The sequence below is a fragment of the Myxocyprinus asiaticus genome, chromosome 15 (assembly GCF_019703515.2).
Source record: "Myxocyprinus asiaticus isolate MX2 ecotype Aquarium Trade chromosome 15, UBuf_Myxa_2, whole genome shotgun sequence".
NCBI classification, from domain to species: domain Eukaryota; kingdom Metazoa; phylum Chordata; class Actinopteri; order Cypriniformes; family Catostomidae; genus Myxocyprinus; species Myxocyprinus asiaticus.
In genome coordinates, this window is record NC_059358.1 from 20,389,186 (window position 1) to 20,409,427 (window position 20,242).

Consider the following 20,242-nt stretch of genomic DNA (forward strand, 5'->3'; position numbering starts at 1 on the left):
ACACAGGAAGCTTTAGAAAGATCCCAGAGAAGCTTTGGGCTGTTATACAGCTCTGCTACAATAAACCTCTATGACAAAAAGCTAGAAATATTTTAAAGCTATGATTAATGGGCCACATTAACAATTTATACACTCTGTCTTGCCAAACATTAAACTGTGCACTAGAGTGGCTAAACTGAAAAGTATATAGATTAAAATTCCTTGTGGCAAAGGATTAACTGATCTTCATCTAAGGAATTAACCCAAAACTCCAAAATTACTATTAAACAGTAGATTCCATTGTTCTGAAAAGACTTAAAAAAGCTACAGGTATCAGCTGCTTGGTTTAATGTGCATTATTCAGTGAACAGAATATTCACAAGTACAGTAACATTTTAAATGCATACGTTTAAAAAAATAAAATAAAATCCAGAATGTCAAATCCCCACTAAATAAAAAGTTTAGCAGCCTTGCGTGGTTCTCAGTTGCCATAATTGTCCCACATTGCTTTTTTTTTTTTTTTTTTTTTTTTTTACAGAAAAGCTTGAAGGACTCAAAACAAAATCACCACATTCAGATTACAAGCCTTTTAAGACTTAATTATCAGCTAAAGCCAGGAGATGTTGATAAAAGCACCTCAGGTCTAAATGAAAGATGTTATGTGTAGATTATTATTAAATGACAGAACAAAGATTCCATTCTAGAATAAAGGAAGTGACATCAGGAAAAAGGGGTTTTACACAGTCTTTTGCTATGGCTAGTTCTTGCCACAATACCCTTGAGAGTTGTAAAATATGGTAGTCTTTCAGAATTAATTCAGCTAAAAGAAAAAAAACATTTGTGGACTCTTGCTTGTATGCAGAGCGCCGCTAGAAGTTGGCAGAACACATAGAACTCTAGAATAGACAATTTCACAAAACAACTGGCACTGAAAGCAAGCCTTCTGGCAGGTCAGCAATTCAAGGTCTGCACAGCTGAAAATGATTTTAAATTTTTCATAAAAAAATACTTTTGATGCAATAATAAAAATCATTTTTGACCAGATTTTATATACAGGTGCCATCCATAGAAATCTGTTAGTTTGTAGTCCTGAATCCTTTTCAGTTTTCAACATTTGTCAAAAAAAAAATCCAAATAGATTCACCGTATCCAATAGACGAGTGCAGCTCCAACAGTAGCCACGCTACCAATGGCCATCAGAGTGTTTCTCACAGTTGCCTCTGTATCTGGGACATGAAAAAATTCCACAAAGCCATCCTAAGGAGAAAAATAATAATATATATATATATATATATATATATATATATATATATAATAATATATATATATATATATATATATATATATATATGTGTTAGAACCGGTAATAAAACATAATGCAAAAGGAGCCCTTAAAACCAAATAAAATTTTTCCAAACAACATTGCACATTTCACGTACTGCTGCTTTGAAACAACGCCTGTTGTGAAAAGTGCTATAGAAATCAATTTGACTTGAAAACATGAATGTATCCTCGATCCACAAATGGCACAATTCACAATTAGAGTAACCTACATGAGAGCACGAACTCACCCATGCTTTGTTTTTTAGCAGCCAGTCCCGTTGGGCTGAGAGAAGATAGGAAGAGATCTCTTCCCCCACCAGACTCACACACTGGCTCCGTCCTCGGTCAATCTGATACTTGCACACCAATGCTCCGAAGGCCAGCAAGCTGGCAATACGACCCCAGTTAGTGATGCCGTCGCTGAAGAGCTCCTTTGCAACATTCTTGACGAAGCTCACATCATCCCCTTTCTCCTCCAGATTCAGACGCGTGATCATACCTGAGAAAACCAAATATTAGTCTACACAGGATGTCATGAATGACCAAGCTTGAGTAATGAATGATGTGGCGTGAAGTGGCGCAACCTGCAAGGCCAGGTGCGCCTGTAGGGCGAGGTTGACATATGCCACAGATTCTGTGGTTGAACTGCTCTTATAAATCGCTAAACAGAGTTTAAGTGCCTTTCACAGAAAATGCAAGGTGTCTCGAAACGCAGTTTTAACTAGACAGAGCGTCTAAAAAAACGCGTTAGTAAAGCTGTTGTAAATACGTCCGTCTCGAGCATGTTTACATAGAAAACAGCGCCGGTGGAAGCAAAAACAGATTCGGTGTGAACGGCCCCTTACAACATAGAAGCAAAACGAAAGGAAATCAGCAGAGGACTAGTTGATAATGCAAAATGAAACCATATTGACTTCGAATTACCTGTATAAGCGATTTCGTGCTTTACAACGAGACTCGCCACAACTCGCTTCATCGTTGACAAAACCTGCTTTTTTCTAAACTTAGCATGAGAGAGTGCGGTAAAATCTTTCAAGAAAGTGTTAATAATTTCTCGTGTGTCCATATCCAGCGCTGTGTCGGTGGTGGACGTGAAAACATCATCTATTTCCTCGCCGTCCGACCCAGGTGTGGATGGTTCCGAGCCTTGGAGATCGCCGCCTGTCAATCGGTTCTGACTTTGGGGCTTCAGTTCTGGAATTTTCAGTGGGTCGCGAACAAAACCGCCCGAGTTTTTTGTAAACGCGTTAAACGTTGCTATTCCGATGCATGGCAATATCCCGTTGCTGTTTGAAACTTTATTTGCAGTATCCATTTTTGCAAATTTACATCAGTGCCTTTAATCTAGTATATCGACGATGCATTGGGGGAAACTGTCTTCCTTCAAAATGTACACGCAAATCTTTCACTACATTTTTGTTTTCAAACGCGTAAGCGTTTATCCAGGAAGGTCTTTGTATTTATACACAGCCCCCAGTGGGCGTGTCTAGAGTGGGAGTGTCTGGTACTGGCCAATCATTGACAGTTTTGAGTAGGGGCCCGGGGTAAAGAATTATTCAATTTTAAAGAGACAGGAGCAATTAACAGGATTTAGGATGTGATTTAAAAAAAAAAAAAAAAAAAAAAACCACTATACAACCATATTGCGCTCCACACTACAGTCCAGTTGCTGGAGGAAATGCATCTCTAACGTTGGTTTGCCAACCGCCATAAAACACTAGTAGAAGAAGAATAATAATTTACATGTACTGAACGTGGGTCACACACAGAGACTGCGGAAGACGCTTTCGAAATGTTGTGTACATCTAATTCTGCACGTAAAAAACGCAACAAATTCACGTTGAGCTCTCAAATCAGTTACATTGAAAATACTATACGCTCTCCGTGAAACTGCATCAGAGTGCATGTACAAGAGGCAATTATATTTAAATGCAACAGGACTTTATGACCATGCTATGCTAAATGTCAGAATGCAAGCTGAGTCTAGTGTTTGGGTTCAAAAAGTTGCCTAAGCCCACCCATTTTAGTTTGTCAAAGCGTAGTGCTCCCTCTAGTGACATACAAGGAAGACGTCACTTTGCTTGCCTCATCATGGAATTTGATTGAATTATTTTATTAATTCAATCCACCTAGCCCTCACTCTGTCAGTGGTCTGCTTGCATTGCCAAAGCACGCATAAAACAAACCAAGAAACGAAAACACAACATATGCTAAAAATAATAAAGCTTCACAAATTCCCCTTAATGTTTCTGCTATTAATGTAAAACTTTATTTGAAGTTCAGACATTGCTCCAACATTTACTTTAAACATCTGTCTTTGCAAGTCACCATCTTTCCATGTAAATATAATTTGTAACTGCCCAGATGACACTGTAATCTCTGGAAAAATCACTTTTTAAACACAAATAATTCAATCAAAACTTCTGAAACAATAATGCGTTTATAAATTGGGTACAAAAATGATATGACACCAAATGTTTCATAAAGTAGGCAAGTCATGAATACATGCTTGTGTGTCTATGTTTATAGAGCCTTGAGTTTCAAGTTTAGAGTTTATATATTTAGTTACAAGGAATATCACATTGCGGTGTAGTGGAAGGTTTCACATCAAGGTAGTTTTTAATTCAGAGAGCTGTCTGATCAAATCCATTAAAAACCTTCTTTATTACAACCCAAGAATCCTTAACCCCCAAATTTATATAAGATTCTGACACTAGGTCAACTGGTGATATTCTTGACAATATTTTGCATTGCAAAGTAGAGAGAGAGAGACTGTGTGAAAGATATTCAGACACCCTACATAAACAAAGAAAAAAAACCCCACAAACTTAGTGAATATTGGTAAGACAACAAAGTCCGATAATGCAAGACAAATGCACAAATATGACACCAAATGCAGTTTAACTATTTACAATTTGGCTGTAGCACAAATAAGATTATCTCCTAGCATTGTGCAATAACGCATTCCTCAAAGGAAACACTGTACATCCACACATACCATCAAGTAACGACTACTAAGTGCAAGACATCATATTTCCCTTATGTATTGCCAACTTCCACCAGCACCACAATCTTATTTAAAGTAAAGAATAAAAAAGACATTCAATCCCTTGTAAATTCCCTTATAGTTAGATAAGTATTTTTTTGAATAACATGCAGTAATATACATGTTTTTTGGTAACATCACATGGTTATGCACATTTTATTTTTTTTTAATCTCCAGGCCATGTTTAGGTAAAAATGTAGTTTTTTGAAGGGACAACTCCTCTTTTCAATTAGACTGCAAATCCTGGAACAACCCACAGAGTTTAGTCTAGATTTAATCAGTAAGGGTATCTGCCCACATGTAGACACATGCATCTAACATAGTCTTACAGCCTTGATTCCATTAGCTATTAAAAACATAGTTCACCCAAAGATGAAAATTCTCAACACAAACTAAGATTTTTAGAAGAATGTTGGTCCATACAATACAAGTGAATGGTGACCAAAACTTTTAAGCTCCAAAAAGCACATAAAGGCAGCACAAAAAAAATCCATTTGACTTCAGTTGTTTAATCAATGTCTTCTGAAGCAATCTGGTTGGTTTTGGGTGAGAACAGACCAAAATATAACTCTTTTTTTCACTATGAACCTTGATATCAGCAATCTCCTTGGTGATTATGATTTCAAGCTTGATTACACTTCCTAGCACCATCAAGTGCTCTGCACATGCGTCAAGCACTAGGAAGTGTAATCGAGCTTAAAATCATGATTGTGCCTAGAGACTGAAATGGCAAGATGTACAGTGAAAAAGGAGTTATACTTTGGTTTGTTCTTACCCAAAACTGACTGAATTGCTTCAGAAGACGTGGATTAAACCATTGGGGTCTTATGGATTACTTGCATTGTCTGGACCTACAAAGCTGAGTTATTCTTCTAAAAATATTTGTTTATGTTCTGCAGAAGAAAGACACAACTGGGGTGGCAAGAGGTTAAGTAAATGATGAGAGATTTTTATTTTTATTTTATTTTTTTAGGTGAACTACTTTTTTAAGTTCCATCACAAAGTTACATATGATTTACAGCAGCCCTGTCCAGACTTCTTTAAACATTGAAGAACAAACTGAGTTTCATTGATTCATGCCCTTGAGAGAAGGACAATTTAATAAGAGATGAGTAGAGTATATCTTTAAAGACCACATAGGAAAAATAGGTCAAAGATATAATATTCCTCAAAGTCATCAGTAAGTGTTATGTTTGTTCTTAACTTAAATCTCACATGATGCTACGCTAAATGTCAACAACTGAAGGTTTCATGGTGTAAATGCAATCCATGGGTAATATTTTCCAATACTTTTAGAACACATTTGAACATCTAATTCAAATGGCAAGTTCAAGTAGATAAACACATTACTATCCAGATTATTTTGTAATTTTTCTGCACCTCAGTCCTCAGGATTTACACTCGCTGAGCTCTTATCACATCAGGTTTTAGGACCAAACAGACTCAGTTTGATATGATAATAGGATGCAGTCATCTTGTTTATCTCAGATGATCAAAGGGGTCGTAACACTACATAAGAAAACATCAGATATCACAAAATAGTCAAACATTAATCCTATTAATAAATACACTGCTGTAGTTAGTTTACAGAAACACTGAATGGCCTAAAATTCAACATATTTAGCAACTACCTTTCATAAACGCCTAAAAAGACTGAACATTTTTATGCAGTTATAAACAGGCATGCTCAGGCTTAAAAAGAGAAACCATATACAATGCAAGATAATTTGTTAAGACCCTTTGATTATCATGCCACATACAATGACCATTTTGGCTCTTGTCTATTATTAGTGAATTACAATAGTCCATGTTTACACCCAAAAACTGTGATTACAATAATATAATCTGGCTGGTTGGAACTGCTAGCTCAGATCGGTGGGTGAAGGCTGTGAATAGTAAAATAATCCCTTGGTTCAACTGAGCCATACTTAAAGAGTGAGATGTAGAAGAGTGGATGAAGGCTATACAACTACCCACCTACTCTTTACCAATATTAATCTGATCATTAACCAATTCTTAGAAAACATTCATTTTTTTATCAAGTGTTACTGTGATTAAAGGGTTGCTGATGTACTTCTGGGACCAATGGCTGTCAAGTATTATCTCTATAAAACAATGCCTCTTTAAACAATCTCAAACAGTCATTAGTTGTGAATAATTTGACACATTAATATGAAATATTTAAAAGCATATAACAGCATTTAAGGAAGTCTTCAGGGTTTTGTTCTTAATGTTACTGATATACAAGGTACACAGAGTAAAGTGCATCATGCTCCACTGGGGCTTGAAGAACTGAGTGTTTAGTTTTTCCTTCCCTATGTGGGACACTGCAAAGGATATCAGAGCTGGGTTGCTGAGACCTATTGAAGTGAAAGGGCAGTAAAACTCTACACCCTGATAAATTAAACAAATAATAGATAACCAGTCCTGATGAAGCTGGTCAGGCGGGGCTGGGGAGGTTTTGGGAAACATTTTGGAAGTTTGGTAAGAGGTTCTTTTTTTTTAAACTATGGGTGATGTTAACCGGCCAGTTTACTTGTAACCAATGAGGACTTTCTTTGTGGAAGGTCTTGAGGGGTTGGAATGTGATCCCCAGTGACGATGTTCTTGTCTGGACCAGCAGCAGCAGGCAACTGTTTGTTCTTCATCTTTGCCTTGGCCATGTTGTAATCTCCTGAGTCAAAATACTTTTGCTAAAAAAAAATAGAAAAAAAGAAAAAAAGTATTATTTGGATTTATTTAAAAATGCAATGCATGATTTGGATGAATTACATTTTCATGTTAATTAGTTAGGGTTAGGAAAAGTCCCTATACCATTTTTTGGAAAACGAGTATGAGTACCGATACTTCCTTTTTGGTACTCACAGACCTGTTTTTTTATTTTTTATTTTCCATATTTAACAGTTTATTTTAATTGTATAATTAAAATGGTGTCATGAATGAATTCAATACAACTTTTATCAAATGAAAATAGAACAATTCATTTATTAATATTGAAATATTTTTGATCAAATGAAGTGCTTTTATACAGAAACTCACAGCACAATGTAAAATACAACATTGGAGTTATTTTTTTCATATAAAGTGCTGCACAACATAGCATCACAGATGCGAGTGAGATAGTGCTTAAATATATTTATTTATTATTAGTAGTAGTATAACTTTACTATACAGTATAAATAACTATACAGTAGTGATACATTTCAGTCATACTTTTTCCCTTTAAATGGAGCTTTTATTTTGGCAGAAGCTTTTATTTTGGAATAAGGCTATTTCCGTTTCTGTGTGTTTTTGATCGTTCCATTCATAAGTGACCATCCCTATGACCTATTAATTTCACGACTTTATCATCCACTGTGAGAGCTTTGGTAGGCTGAAAGGTATGGGGCTCTAAAATAGCATTTATTCGGAATTCACCTTTTTCATTGGAAATTCAGTTTGAAGCGAACTTACAGCATGACTATCAAGACTGTTCTCCCTTCTAAGTGCCCTTCTGAGGCTACTTTATCCAGTTAGGAACGCATGGCCAGTGTGATTATTAAACCACAAAAGGCTGGTATGGAGCTGTTCAGATTATAGTCCAAAAAACTGGAAGAGAATTCGCCATGGGTTCCCTCTGGATTTTCCTATTGGAATTTATAATAGCAGTCTTGGATTTATGAGTAAAATAAGGTCTGTGTCTATAAACATTACTTGAAGACACAAGGATATTTTGTTCTAAAACAAATTACACAGTCATACCTCAAATGTGAATTTTGAAGCTGTAATGTAGCAACATACTTTATATAAAAATTATTTTTTAAAAAACAGCTTCAAAATTCATGTTTGATATGAAAATGTATTTTTTATGTTGTAGAACAAGAATCCAGGTATCTTAAAAGTAATATTTACCACAGACTAGAGGTGGGTAAAAATATAAATTTTCTGATGCATTGCAATCTTCATTTGAACGATCTCTATATCGATTCTTAAATCTCAATATCAATCTTTTACTCTATGTGCAACCCTCCACTACAATGACAGGAAGTCACTTACATTTGCAACCAAATTTCGTGCTTTGCGGCTAAAATTTATACATTTTGCAACTGGCAGGTAAATGTTCATATTTCACTCACCAGTAATTGTTTAGTGGTGGAGTATTCAGCAGCGAGATCCTTTCACTGCATGTTGATAGAGTTGATAGTTGTTCCGTGTAATGTGTGTCCAAAGACAAGATCAACGTGACACATTTGTCATTGAATAATGTTATTTTAATATCCTTACTGTTCTCTACAGTCAGTTGTTAATAAAAAAATAAAATAAATATTTAGCCTAATTCTAATCATGCAAACATGGTATCAGAGCATTTTTATGAGTACAAGTACAGCGTGGTATAGGAACCAATTCCGATACCAGTATCAGGACATCCCTAGTTAGGGTTGTTAATGCTAATAAGAATGATCCTAACTAATTTGGGATCTATCTTGTTTATTTTATGTTTAATTTGTTCATTGTGCTTTGGTCATGTTGTGTTCTTTACAATACTCCTGATGGTGTTTTTTTATTTTTTATATTGTCTCTGAGCTTACCCCTTTCTGCAGCCTCTTCATCAGGAAGTCTGAGCCACCTGGCTTTTGTCCCAAGTTGGGATATTTGGCTTTCAATTTGGCCTCCTCTGTCCGCACAGGGTTTGAGTTTGTGTCCTGGGAATAAAGATAATTTTTTTTTTATTGGAATCTGTGGCGACGAATAAAAATTAGTTGAGTTTGAAGTATATGTAAACACCATTGTTTAAGAATGAAAAGCATTTTTCTTCTTTTTAAACTAACAATTATTTTAACCAGCTGAGTTTTTGCCTTACTTAACCACAAGGAACAACGTGCAAACTACAACATCACTATCAACTTGGTAAATAGAAATAATGCTATCAATTTTACAACCACCATATAATCACACAACAATAAAATGCAACCCCTTTGAACATGATATTGTTCTTCCTGCAATTCCCTAAAGGTGTGGTCGCTTTATCAAATATCAGGGCAAGGTACAGCAAGAATGATTAGCTTGGTGTACAATTTCTAGTTGTTTTTATTTCTAAAAGCCTTCTTTACCTGAAAATATCACAAACATACAGCTGGATTGGGAAACTAAAATCTTTCAGTCAGTGAGAATGGTATTGCATTGCCTAAATGCATGCTAAATAATAATCACCACATATAGAAATTATGTTACAACAGCAACTAAATTTAAGATGATGCAATTTTAAACTTTTGTTGTGGGGTAAAAAGATGTGGAAACTCCCTGGCTGTGTGGATGTTTTAAACAACAGGAAAAAGACATATTATAAGACTGAGGCCTGAATAGATGTGAATGAACAAAACACTGCCTTGATGGAAGACTAATGAAGTGGACTGCAAAATTTTCTTTTAAATATGCTTTCATTTATGACTACATGGCTACAGATCAAGGCCATTTTTGCAAATGACTAGACTGTGCCTCAACAAGTGGCAGGTTCTTGAATACATGCATTTTAAAGAATACAGGCTGTTTAAAATACAAATACATCTGCATGTACATATCCAGAAAAACAGGTTTGCAAGACCTCACTTGCATAGCTGCAGAATGAAACAGTAACTCAACTCAGTTCATGTGCTACATGATACACCCTATGCGTCACAAACAAATCATCGAACAGTATTGTAAAACACAAAGGCAAAATCTACATGGTTTCTTATACCATTTATCACCAACTTTACTTGGCCAAAAAAAGATGCTTTTAAAACACAGAGCTCTGGCCAGAAAAATTAAAGTTTACTCCTGCCTGCACTGTGAGAAGTCTGGCCAGAGAAATGCAAAACAGCCACAATTTAATGTTCAAAATCAAAAAGGTAAAAAAAAAAATTGCCTTCTAGAAACAAAATAATGTGATAAACAGACACTTCTGAGTTCATGTCTGCAGAGAACGAGGTAATGTTTTCAGTATAGACATCGAGTTTCATTGAGTATGCTGATTCAATACGCTCTATTAACATTACATTTATGAGTTGCTATATTCAGCACGACCTTGAAAAAAATGCATGAAAGGCTGATAAGTTGCCACAGTCAAAATTACAAGTTTTTCTGATTTGACATTTTTTTCTAGCTGATCAATACAACTTTATCACAAAACTGCCAAAATAGTGTTTTTATAGGTATGCAGGTCTTTATAATTCGAATATCGTGTCTACGACCAACAAAATGAATATCAGACGCAGTTATAAACCATCATACAACCAGTTATAAACAATCTTATATCTGTAAGCACATACAACATTGCGGAAATACATTAAAAGGAGGGCAACCTAGTTATTTTCGTGCACGTCAGGTTAGTGTAGGTGTGACGATTACGAAAGTGACAGGATGGACCAATCTAACACCGGTATTTCGTGACGTCCGAACACATTGACGAATCAAAACAAGGCTCGTGCTTGCGAAATACTCCTCGGTTATACCATCCGCTTGTTCAACTCATGCAGGTGACAGTTCAGTATTTCAAATGGCAGAGAATCCCAATGAGATTTCTATGCTGTACGTAGTAAGCAATGAGCCAGCAGCATATATATAAGTGCATTACTGTAGCTGCCAATCTAAAGACACCACAAGAGACCAACGAGCGAGGCGCAGCCCCAACAGAATTCCCACCTGAGTCTCGTCCAGCTGCTCCGTGTGCGTCTCTGTGTCCTGGTTATCAGATGACATGGCTCAGCTGTTCAGCTTTTGCTGACCAATCAATCAAAGTACCGGCGTGCTAAATTTGCTGTCTATCCGTGCTCGATCTGATCCACCCACGGTGTTTACCATCAAAATGGCGTAAGTTGCAGTGACGTCACACTGTAGGACGATCTCATTGAAGGGAAGCCATTTGAAACCTAGCTTTAGATTTGAGAGGCAGGTGAATAAGCCAGTAAAAAAAAAAATAAAAAAAAAATAAATAAATAAATAAATAATAATAATAATAATAAAAATAAATGACCAATTATCGTCTACAATTTATTTATTTATTTGCGAGCACACCAAATAATAAAAATTATAAAGAGCAAATGAAATGGGTACGGGATATTACATTCAAAAAACATTTCAGTGAGTATATGTAACACGTATTGTTCTCTAGGAGTTATGCTATGTCGGACATTTCAACAAGGCCTCCTTCATACCACAGTCCATCATGCAATTGTATTATAATCTTTGAGTTTGAAGAATAATTACAAATTATTAAATTTATTTTATTCTGTCAGCGTCCTGCACAACCAGAGATCTTCTATACCACAACCTCCAAGTTTTTACCATAGGACAGAGCGTAACGGTCAACTAGCATGTTACGACAGTAACTTATCATTTGCGGATCCCATTTACATGAATGCGGGGAGCCGTAAACTGACACCTACCTGTCGAAATAATTGTCCGTGTCTTCTTTTATAAAACAGCAAATTTATCATAGTAAATTCCACACATAGTTCACTTCGAAAGGATTGTTTAGTGCAAAGAATGTTGAAGATTAGCGGATACAGTCAATTAATTATGTTATGAGCTGTTTCCTCACAAAATCAGTTTATTCAGCACACTATAAAATCTCCTCTATAGACCTGGGTCCCTTGCGTTGTGCATTGCTTTGCTAATCTTGTAGGGCTCTGGCACAACCTCCCTATTTCCAAGGCTTGACATGCTTCAAGCAAGAATGAGGGCCATTTAATACTTTAACGATGCGAAAACGTATTATGCCAAATTATATCACATAATATTGACGTATAAAGCACAGTTATAAATGTTTCAACAGGTTTTCCCCGTTCTCTTGACAAGACGTCACGTGGACAGTATGTGGCGGGAGTCTCGTGCAACCGGTCTGTATATTGCGCGCGAGAGTGTGTGATCGTTTAAAAAACTAAACGGTTGAGATGAGGCAGGTGGACACGGTCGCTGTTATCTTTGTTTAGAATATACGTCTGTTTATTTTACAATTTAGCTGGCCGCCACAGTCATTAAAGATCTTTCATCGGCCAGTTTTATCTGGTAGGAGAATTATACTTACACTAATATGTATTTGACATAAAGATAGTCTTCGATAATTTGCTGCTGTTGTTCTGATGCCAAAGCAGTAGTCAGTAGCTCACAATCGCACATTATATTTGTAATATTAATTGTTTGGTCTTATGTCTATTTAGACTCTGACAAACTGTCAGTCATCATGACAAGTGAACAGAAACGGCGCCTTGTTCAGGTAAGGATTTGTCTTCCCACATTACAGACAAGAGCATGACAATAATTTAACTTAAGCTAACATATTTTTGCTGACCTACCTGTAAATTGTAAATCTAACATTATTCTGCTTAGTGAATATGTGTTTGTGTATTTTCAGAGCTGCCAGATGCTGCCGGATGTGGTGTCCACAGAACAGCAGTCTCTGGTGCTTGTGAAAAGACTTATGGCTATTGCCATCTCAAGCATCACTTACTTGAGGGGTCTTTTCCCAGAAAAGGCCTACGGGAACAAATATGTTGGAGGTAAAAGTGATGCATCAAACTGACCAAGGAACAGAATTCCTGAAGCATAAATGGCAATATTAACTACGTGGGTTTTGAATTTCTTTTCACAGAGCTGAAAGTCCTGATACTGCGAGAGCATAGCTGCCCTGGCGCTCAGCAGATTGTGCAATGGTAAGTATTTGGAGGCTTAATATGTTTAGACAACTACTCAGCCTTACAAAGCCAAAATGCAGTAATTCCCCCCCCCCAGCATAGTTGAACCAAAGCTGTCACTCATAAATGAAAATTCTCTCATAATTTACTCTCTCTCATGCCATCACAGACGTTTATGACTTTATTTCTTCTGCAGAACACAAATTAAGATTTTTAAATGAATATCTCTGCTCTGTATGTCCATTCAAAGCAAGTGAATGGTGACCAACATTTTAAAGCTTTAAAGCATAGAAGTAATCCATATGACTCCAGTGGTTTAATACATGTCTTCTGAAGCGATCCAGTTGATTTTGGTTGAGAACAGTGCAAAATGTAACACATTTTTCACTATAAATCTTGACAGCAGTCTCCATGTCGATCATGATTTCAAACTCTATTAAACTTCCTAGCGCTCTGCACAGCCCATTGTAAAAAGGTGCCTCTGTTTGTTCCTGGCAGGCAACAGATGCCCTAACCCCACCCCCACCCTTATCCTAACCATATGGAGCCTATAAGGCTGAGTACACTGCCAAGAACAACCCGAGGCACCTTTCTCCCATCGCACTGCACATGCGTCAATCACTAGGATGTGTAATCGAGCTTTAAATCATGATGATGCATAGAGACTGCAATGGTAAGATGTACAGTGAAAGAGGAGTTACATTTTGGTCTGTTCTCACCCAAAACCAATTGGATTGTGTCAGAAAACAGATTAAACCACTGAAGTCATATGGATTACTTTCATGCTGCCTTTGTGCTTTTCGAACATTCGCTTGCATTGTATGGACATACAGAGCTGAAATATTCTTCTAAAAATCTTTGTTTTTGTTCAGCAGAAGAAAGAAAGTCATAAACATCTGGGAGTGCATGTGAGTAAATGATGAGAGAATTTTCATTTTTGGGTGAACTATTCCTTTAACTCAATTTTGACAATTGTAGTTATTGTGTTTTGCCTTTGAAGGGCAGTACTGATTTAAGCTAATCTAAAAGCAGCACATTATCTCATCTCTGTTATTTCAGGTTGCAGGGATGTTTTGATGCACTTCAAAGAAGATATGTAAGTCTGTCTATTTATACTCTCCTGTATTGTTTTACACATTTCTATTATGTTTCTCAACCAGTTACATTACTGGTTATCACTATTAGTACCCATGGAACTTTTTGACCTTTTGCATCTGCTTTGCTTTTATCAGCTACGCATGGTTCTTCTGTCAGTGAGTATTTACTGGTTGATTGAAAACAAACAATCAATTATTAAAATAAATATTATATTAAATAAAATATTAATATTGCAAAATAAACCTAAACAGGGTGATCTTGTAGCATAGCTACTTCACAAATAATAGAATACCTATTAAAATGAAAGTGAAATAATAATTTGAGTTTAAAAAACTGTACTTTGAAAAATTTTCAAGCTTAATTTCACTCATATAATTTTTTTCATATATCTCAATTTTGCAAGATTTACTGTGATCCAGACAATCCACAGGTGATCATCTTTGACCTCCCTCAAACATTCTCTCTTCTTTCAGTTTAATGCCATACATCTCTGTTAGTTATGCTTTGAAAGTGTCATGAATCAATTTTCAAGTATCAGTGCCTATAGAACTATTGTTTACTTCTTGTTTTTCTTTTACATTGCAGAAAGTAACTGAATGTTACCAATTTAAAATCAAGTACACAGAGAAGGGCCCACAGATGGACTTTGAGAGGTTGCACATCATTTCAATTTGTCTATTTGCTCAATTATCTAAAAGTAGTTGTTGGATTACAACAGCGGAGCTACACTCTTGAGATCAGCATATTATACTATTTTATCATGCATTATACATACTACCTACTACTACCGCATATCTACATACTGACTGTATGTTTTGTTAATGTATGTTTTAATTGTTTTTCCCCTTTTAAAATATGTATCCTGTGTTTCCAGCAAAAATGGTCAAAGTATGACTAAATTAGCCTGTGAAAATACACAGACGTCCAGTATGCTGTTGGTGCGTAAGCTTTACATGCTGATGCAGAATCTCGGCCCGCTACCTGACAATGTCTGCCTCAACATGAAGCTCTTCTACTATGATGAAGGTAAATCTAAGATTGCAACATGCTTTTCCATGTATGTGAAAGTGCATTGTTTGTCATTTTATTGTGTCTAGTATGTGATAGTTGTTTTGGTTCAAACAATGTCTATTTACATTTATTTAAAAGCAGTTAATAATTTGGTGATCTTCTTGTAGCATGTGCACATGTGACAGGATAATATTTAATATTATATTGTAAGAATTATTGTAATGTAATGTCTGCTGTTTGCGTATTAACCTCTATTCCAAAAACAGTATTCAATTTTACTGTGTCATTGCATTTCAGTGACCCCTCAGGAGTATCAGCCACCTGGCTTTAAGGAGGATGATAGCGAGACGCTGTTATTTGAGAGGGAACCAGTAAATCTGACAATGGGAGAGGTGGTCACACCGTTTCACAGTCTCAGAATGAATGTTACCACTGAGCGGAATAGACTCGAGCCGGTGAGGGGAGCATCTAGACAACTACTGATCTCACTGGACAGAAGATATCACATCAGTGATGTAAAGCAGTGATGGATGTGACGGACACAGTGATAATTACAACTATACATTTGTTTATGTGTGTGAACAGGTGGATGACGAGGTGGTAGTATGTGGAAGTACAAAATGGTCTTTGAAATTGTTTGAGGATGGAATAATGTCTGAGACCTCCGTTCAGCAGGTGGAGCCCTTTTAATAGTTAGCAGATGTTTCCTTGTTTCCTCTTAAGTTATAAGTAAATTTACCTTAAAGAAATAGTGCACCCAAAAATGGAAATTCTGTCATTATTTACTCATCCTAATGCCGTTCCAAACATATATGACTTTTTCCTTGGTTGATCACAAAAGGTGAATATTTTAAGAATATCCTGGCTAATCTTTTCAGTAGAATTCAGTAGTGTGAATGAGTGCTGTCGAGCTCCAGAATGACAAAAAAGCACCAAAAAAGTGGTCCAAACGATGTATGTGCTATCTTCTAAAGCCATACAGTAGCTTTGTTTGAGAAATAGACCATAATGTCATTATTGGCCAGGATATTCTTTAAAATTTCAGCTTTTGTGTTCAGCAGAAAGCCATACAGATTTGAAATGGGTGAGAAAAATTTTTCATTTATGGGTGAACTTCATCTTAATTTTTTGTAAGTAGTTTAATCTCCAATGTTGAGCTTTTCTGCTGACAGGAGTACATAACAAAGGAGAAAGTCATCACTGATGCCGGCATTGAATACTCAGGTAAATGTTAGACTCTGTTCTGCCAGTTTGATTACATTGACATTAATCCAAGTGAAGGAAATCACTGCCAACTCCCAGTAACAAACCCCTATGGTCTGTCACATTCACAGAAACTCAAGAAAGCCCTGAACAGGCTCACAGAAGGAACAAGGAGAATCTTATAACAGATGCCAAGGAAACACTACAGAATTCACCACACTCACAGGTAAGTTACAAGTCTGCTGTTGCAGCCTGTGTGTATGAGGAGGTGGTGTATAATTATGTGATGTGTATTTCAGATGGACAATCTGGTTAGAAAAACTGCTGATCTTAAGGTGTGTGCAAGGAGGACCAGGAGTGGATGCATCTTTGAGCCTCAGGTAGGAAAAAACTGAATTTAAAACTATTTGCATATTCATGTGTTTTATTCATAGTGTACTACATATTTGTGTCTCTACATGATTGCTTCCATTATTGACTCTCCATGGCCTGTGTTTGTGTGTTATATTTGTTGGACTTGGAGTGATGCATCAGTATAATGACTGGTGTGAATACCTTTGTGAATAGTTTCTTATTATTTTGTTTAATTTGTATTTATGAAATAGACAAGAGGTGGTTCAAAAGTGAAATAATTTGAAAACAGTTAGTAGTATTTACAGATGGCTCCTAAAGCCTTTCACTGTGATCAGAGCCAGAAGAAAGTGTTAAGTAAAAAGACAAGCTTAAAAATCTGGTTGTTCTAGTGGTCTTGTTCTTTTATCTAAACTAAGTTCCTTTCTGTAGATCTCACAGTTTGAGTTCCCACTAAGCCAAGATCCCCAGCCATCTGTCCGGAAGAAGCGCAAATTCAGTGTACCTAAATGACACTAGTGACACATTGACAATACTAACATTAATCAAATTGCAACATACTGACACATGCAACATGATGTGTAGCTTCATTTTGTTTGGTTCTTTCAGTTGAGGAAATGCAGTGCAAAGGTTAATTTAAATAGTTGTAAAACAAGTTATGGTAAAGTGCACCCAATAGCATGGTGAGTGCAAAAATTATTTGAAATAATCATTTAAAAAATGTGTTATTATTGTTAGTATTCTGTCAAATAAATTTATAAAGAGTCATAATTGTGCTTCCAGTGCTGAATGTAGTAGCATTGGTGGACTTTAGTCAAAATGGAAAGCTTCTATTAGCCCACAAGATGGCAGCAAACAATTTGTATGGAGGGAGAACATGGCAACCTTATACAGTACGAACTGCATATTTGTATGAAAATAAAGATTGTAAATAAATAACATGCAATTGAACGTAGTAGACATTTTTAATTGCTGTGTTTGAAATTGGGTCATAAAATGCGATGAATGCATTTTGGATATGTATCTGGAGGAATATGCGCATACAATTCTTTGAGCTCAGAGTACTAGATTTGGCTTTATTGCCTCATGCTGATCAGTCATGCTGATTTACTCCCCAAACTAAAACAGTAATTTTAAAGTGCTGTGTCCATGGTTACTCCGGCTTGCACAGCCAGAGTGAGAGTCAGACTTAATTAAATACTCTATACTGTATATGCACACACTTGAAATACATTTTACTGTGTTCTAGTTTTGGCAAGCAATTTGTAAGTGTTATAAAAAATAATTATAAACACACACAAAAAAAAAAAGGATCAAGAGCTTATGTTGGATGTAAAGTGGTGAATGGTGGCCTGAGCCCTGTCGTGTTTGTGCAGATGGTAATTTCACATAATGTACACAAGGTAATCAGGTTGCATAAGACTTGATAGTTGTTTTGTTTTAATCAGTTTTCTACAGTTTTTATTTATTTTTTTTTTATCACGCTGACTTAAACACATAAAAGCTTTTATGAGCAAACTATTCTAAAACTCTATAGCAGCAATAATATGTAATCAATAATTCAAACCCTTTTTAACGCAAAAGGCCCTGTAAATTTCACAAACCTGCCTTCCAGAATATTTTGTCATTTGTTGACCAAATGTATTAAGTTAGCTAAAGACAAATGTGCATCCATTTTAATCCTATATCTCAGACTTCAATTGCTGATTTGCAGTTTCAGTTCTGGCTATGAAACAGTCTTTGGAATCTGATCTGTTAGAGACAACAGAAACCCCTTGGCTGCTGTCAGGCTGTGTGTGTGTGTGTGTGTGTGTGTGGGGTGGGGGGGATATTACCCCTCAGGGCTACTGAGAGGGGGAGCTTCGGACATTTAGCAGGGGACTATGATCCCCTGACCTTGCCAGAAGGGTAGAAAATGTTCTGTTGCTGATTAGCAATTCTTCAGCTCAGCAGCTAGGCTTAACTTTATTCTTTTTAGCATACTGTTTATTATTACTATTATTTAAGAAGGGCAACAAAAAGGCTGTAAGAAGTTAGAAAAAAATTGTGATAACTGTAACAACAACTGTAACGGCCTCAAGCAGGTCGCAATCGCCGCAGTCTTGTCAATTTGGGGACACACCTGCCCGTGGCCCAAGTGGAACCCCAGATCCCGTACCTCCACCCGTCCAATCACGTACTTCTTGGGGTTTGTTGTGAGTCCCATTCGTCGCAGCGATCTCAGAACCGCCCTCAAATGCTGCATGTGCCGCTGCCAATCATTGCTGTAAATTATGTCATCTAAATAGGCAGTGGCGTAAGCTGAATGCGGTCTGAGGATTTGGTCCATGAGACGCTGAAACGTAGCCGGGGCCCCAAACAAACTGAACGGGAGCGTCACAAATTGGTGTAATCCAAACGGTGTGGAGAAGGCTGTTTTTTTCACGAGAAATTGGTGTCAAGGAGATCTGCCAAGAACCCTTTGTCAAATCCAGTGTCGAATAAAATCAAGCAGTGCCCAACCAATCGAGCAACTCATCAACGCGAGGCATTGGGTAGGCATCAAATTTAGACACCGCGTTGAGTTTTCTATAATCCACACAGAATCGTACAGACCCGTCACTCTTAGGAACTAGAACAACCGGGCTGGACCAATTGCTGTGGGATTCCTCTGTTATCCCCATATCGAGCATTGCATCCAATTCTTCCCAGACAATTTTCTTTTTGTGCTCGGGCAATTGGTAGGGACGGCTACGTACCACCACCCCTGGCTCGGTCTCGATGTGGTGCTGGATGAGGTTTGTATGACCCAGTAGAGGGGAAAACATATCTGCAAACTCCTGTTGCAACTTGGCAACCTCTGCGAGTTGATGCGTGAGGTGGTCTCTACAAGTGATGGGGGTGATATGTTTGTGTTTTGTATTCATCTCCGGCCCGAGCTCTGCCCTCTCCGGAACTGCTGTAGCCAACATCACAGGGACCACCTCCCTCCATAATTTCAGGGGGTTGAGGTAATAGATTTGATGTGCGCCCCCTCTATCGGTTTGCTTTACCTCATAATCGAGATTCCCCACTCGTCGTGTGACCTCAAAGGTTCCTTGCCACTTGGCGAGAAATTTGGAGCCCGATGTGGGGAGTAATACGAGTACCTTATCTCCTGATGCAAATTCCCGCAGCCGAGTTCCCGTTATACAGTTGGCTCTGTCGTTCTTGAGCTTGGAGCAAATTCTCCTGTGTTAATTGCCCCAAGTTGTGGAGTTCTGTTCTAAGATCACGAACGTATTGAATTTAATTCTTACTGTTTTAAGGTCCCGCCACCCATACAGCAGCTAAAATGGGGAAAACCCAGTGGAGGCTTGCGGGACCTCTTGTACTGCGAATAACGGGATCGAGCCATTTGTCCCAATTTCTAGCATCCTCGTGCACGAACTTATGAATCATATTCTTAAGGTTTTTATTAAATCGCTCCACCAGGCCATCTGTTTGAGGATGGTAAACGCTGGTGCGAATTGACTTAATGCCCAATAATTCGTAAAGCTTGCATAGTGTCTGTGACATAAAGGTTGTGCCCTGATCGGTGAGGATTTCTTTCAGAATCCCC

The 20,242-nt window shown here is 37.1% G+C and overlaps 3 protein-coding genes across 3 annotated transcripts; 1 reads left to right on the plus strand and 2 right to left on the minus strand.

The window, feature by feature from the left end:
* Window positions 1-310: 310 nt before the first annotated feature.
* On the minus strand, window positions 311-2,746 carry LOC127452852 (induced myeloid leukemia cell differentiation protein Mcl-1 homolog). The gene is made up of 3 exons (XM_051718643.1): window positions 2,227-2,746; window positions 1,551-1,801; window positions 311-1,236 (listed from the first exon to the last, which is right to left on the minus strand). Exons 1-3 carry the CDS (start codon window positions 2,615-2,617, stop codon window positions 1,120-1,122), a joined length of 759 nt encoding a protein of 252 aa, XP_051574603.1. The 5' UTR covers window positions 2,618-2,746; the 3' UTR covers window positions 311-1,119.
* Window positions 2,747-5,276: 2,530 nt separating this feature from the next.
* Window positions 5,277-11,176, minus strand: LOC127452853 (alpha-endosulfine-like). The gene is made up of 3 exons (XM_051718645.1): window positions 11,009-11,176; window positions 8,917-9,030; window positions 5,277-7,041 (listed from the first exon to the last, which is right to left on the minus strand). The coding sequence occupies exons 1-3, from the start codon at window positions 11,063-11,065 to the stop codon at window positions 6,868-6,870; spliced, it is 345 nt and encodes a 114-aa protein (XP_051574605.1). The 5' UTR covers window positions 11,066-11,176; the 3' UTR covers window positions 5,277-6,867.
* A 950-nt stretch (window positions 11,177-12,126) lies between these two features.
* Window positions 12,127-17,561, plus strand: LOC127452851 (HORMA domain-containing protein 1-like). Its single transcript, XM_051718642.1, has 15 exons — window positions 12,127-12,373; window positions 12,526-12,581; window positions 12,720-12,864; window positions 12,957-13,017; window positions 14,059-14,095; window positions 14,232-14,252; window positions 14,501-14,527; window positions 14,683-14,750; window positions 14,972-15,123; window positions 15,406-15,563; window positions 15,694-15,783; window positions 16,281-16,332; window positions 16,443-16,537; window positions 16,611-16,691; window positions 17,095-17,561. The coding sequence occupies exons 2-15, from the start codon at window positions 12,549-12,551 to the stop codon at window positions 17,173-17,175; spliced, it is 1,101 nt and encodes a 366-aa protein (XP_051574602.1). The 5' UTR covers window positions 12,127-12,373; window positions 12,526-12,548; the 3' UTR covers window positions 17,176-17,561.
* The last annotated feature ends 2,681 nt before the right edge of the window (window positions 17,562-20,242 follow it).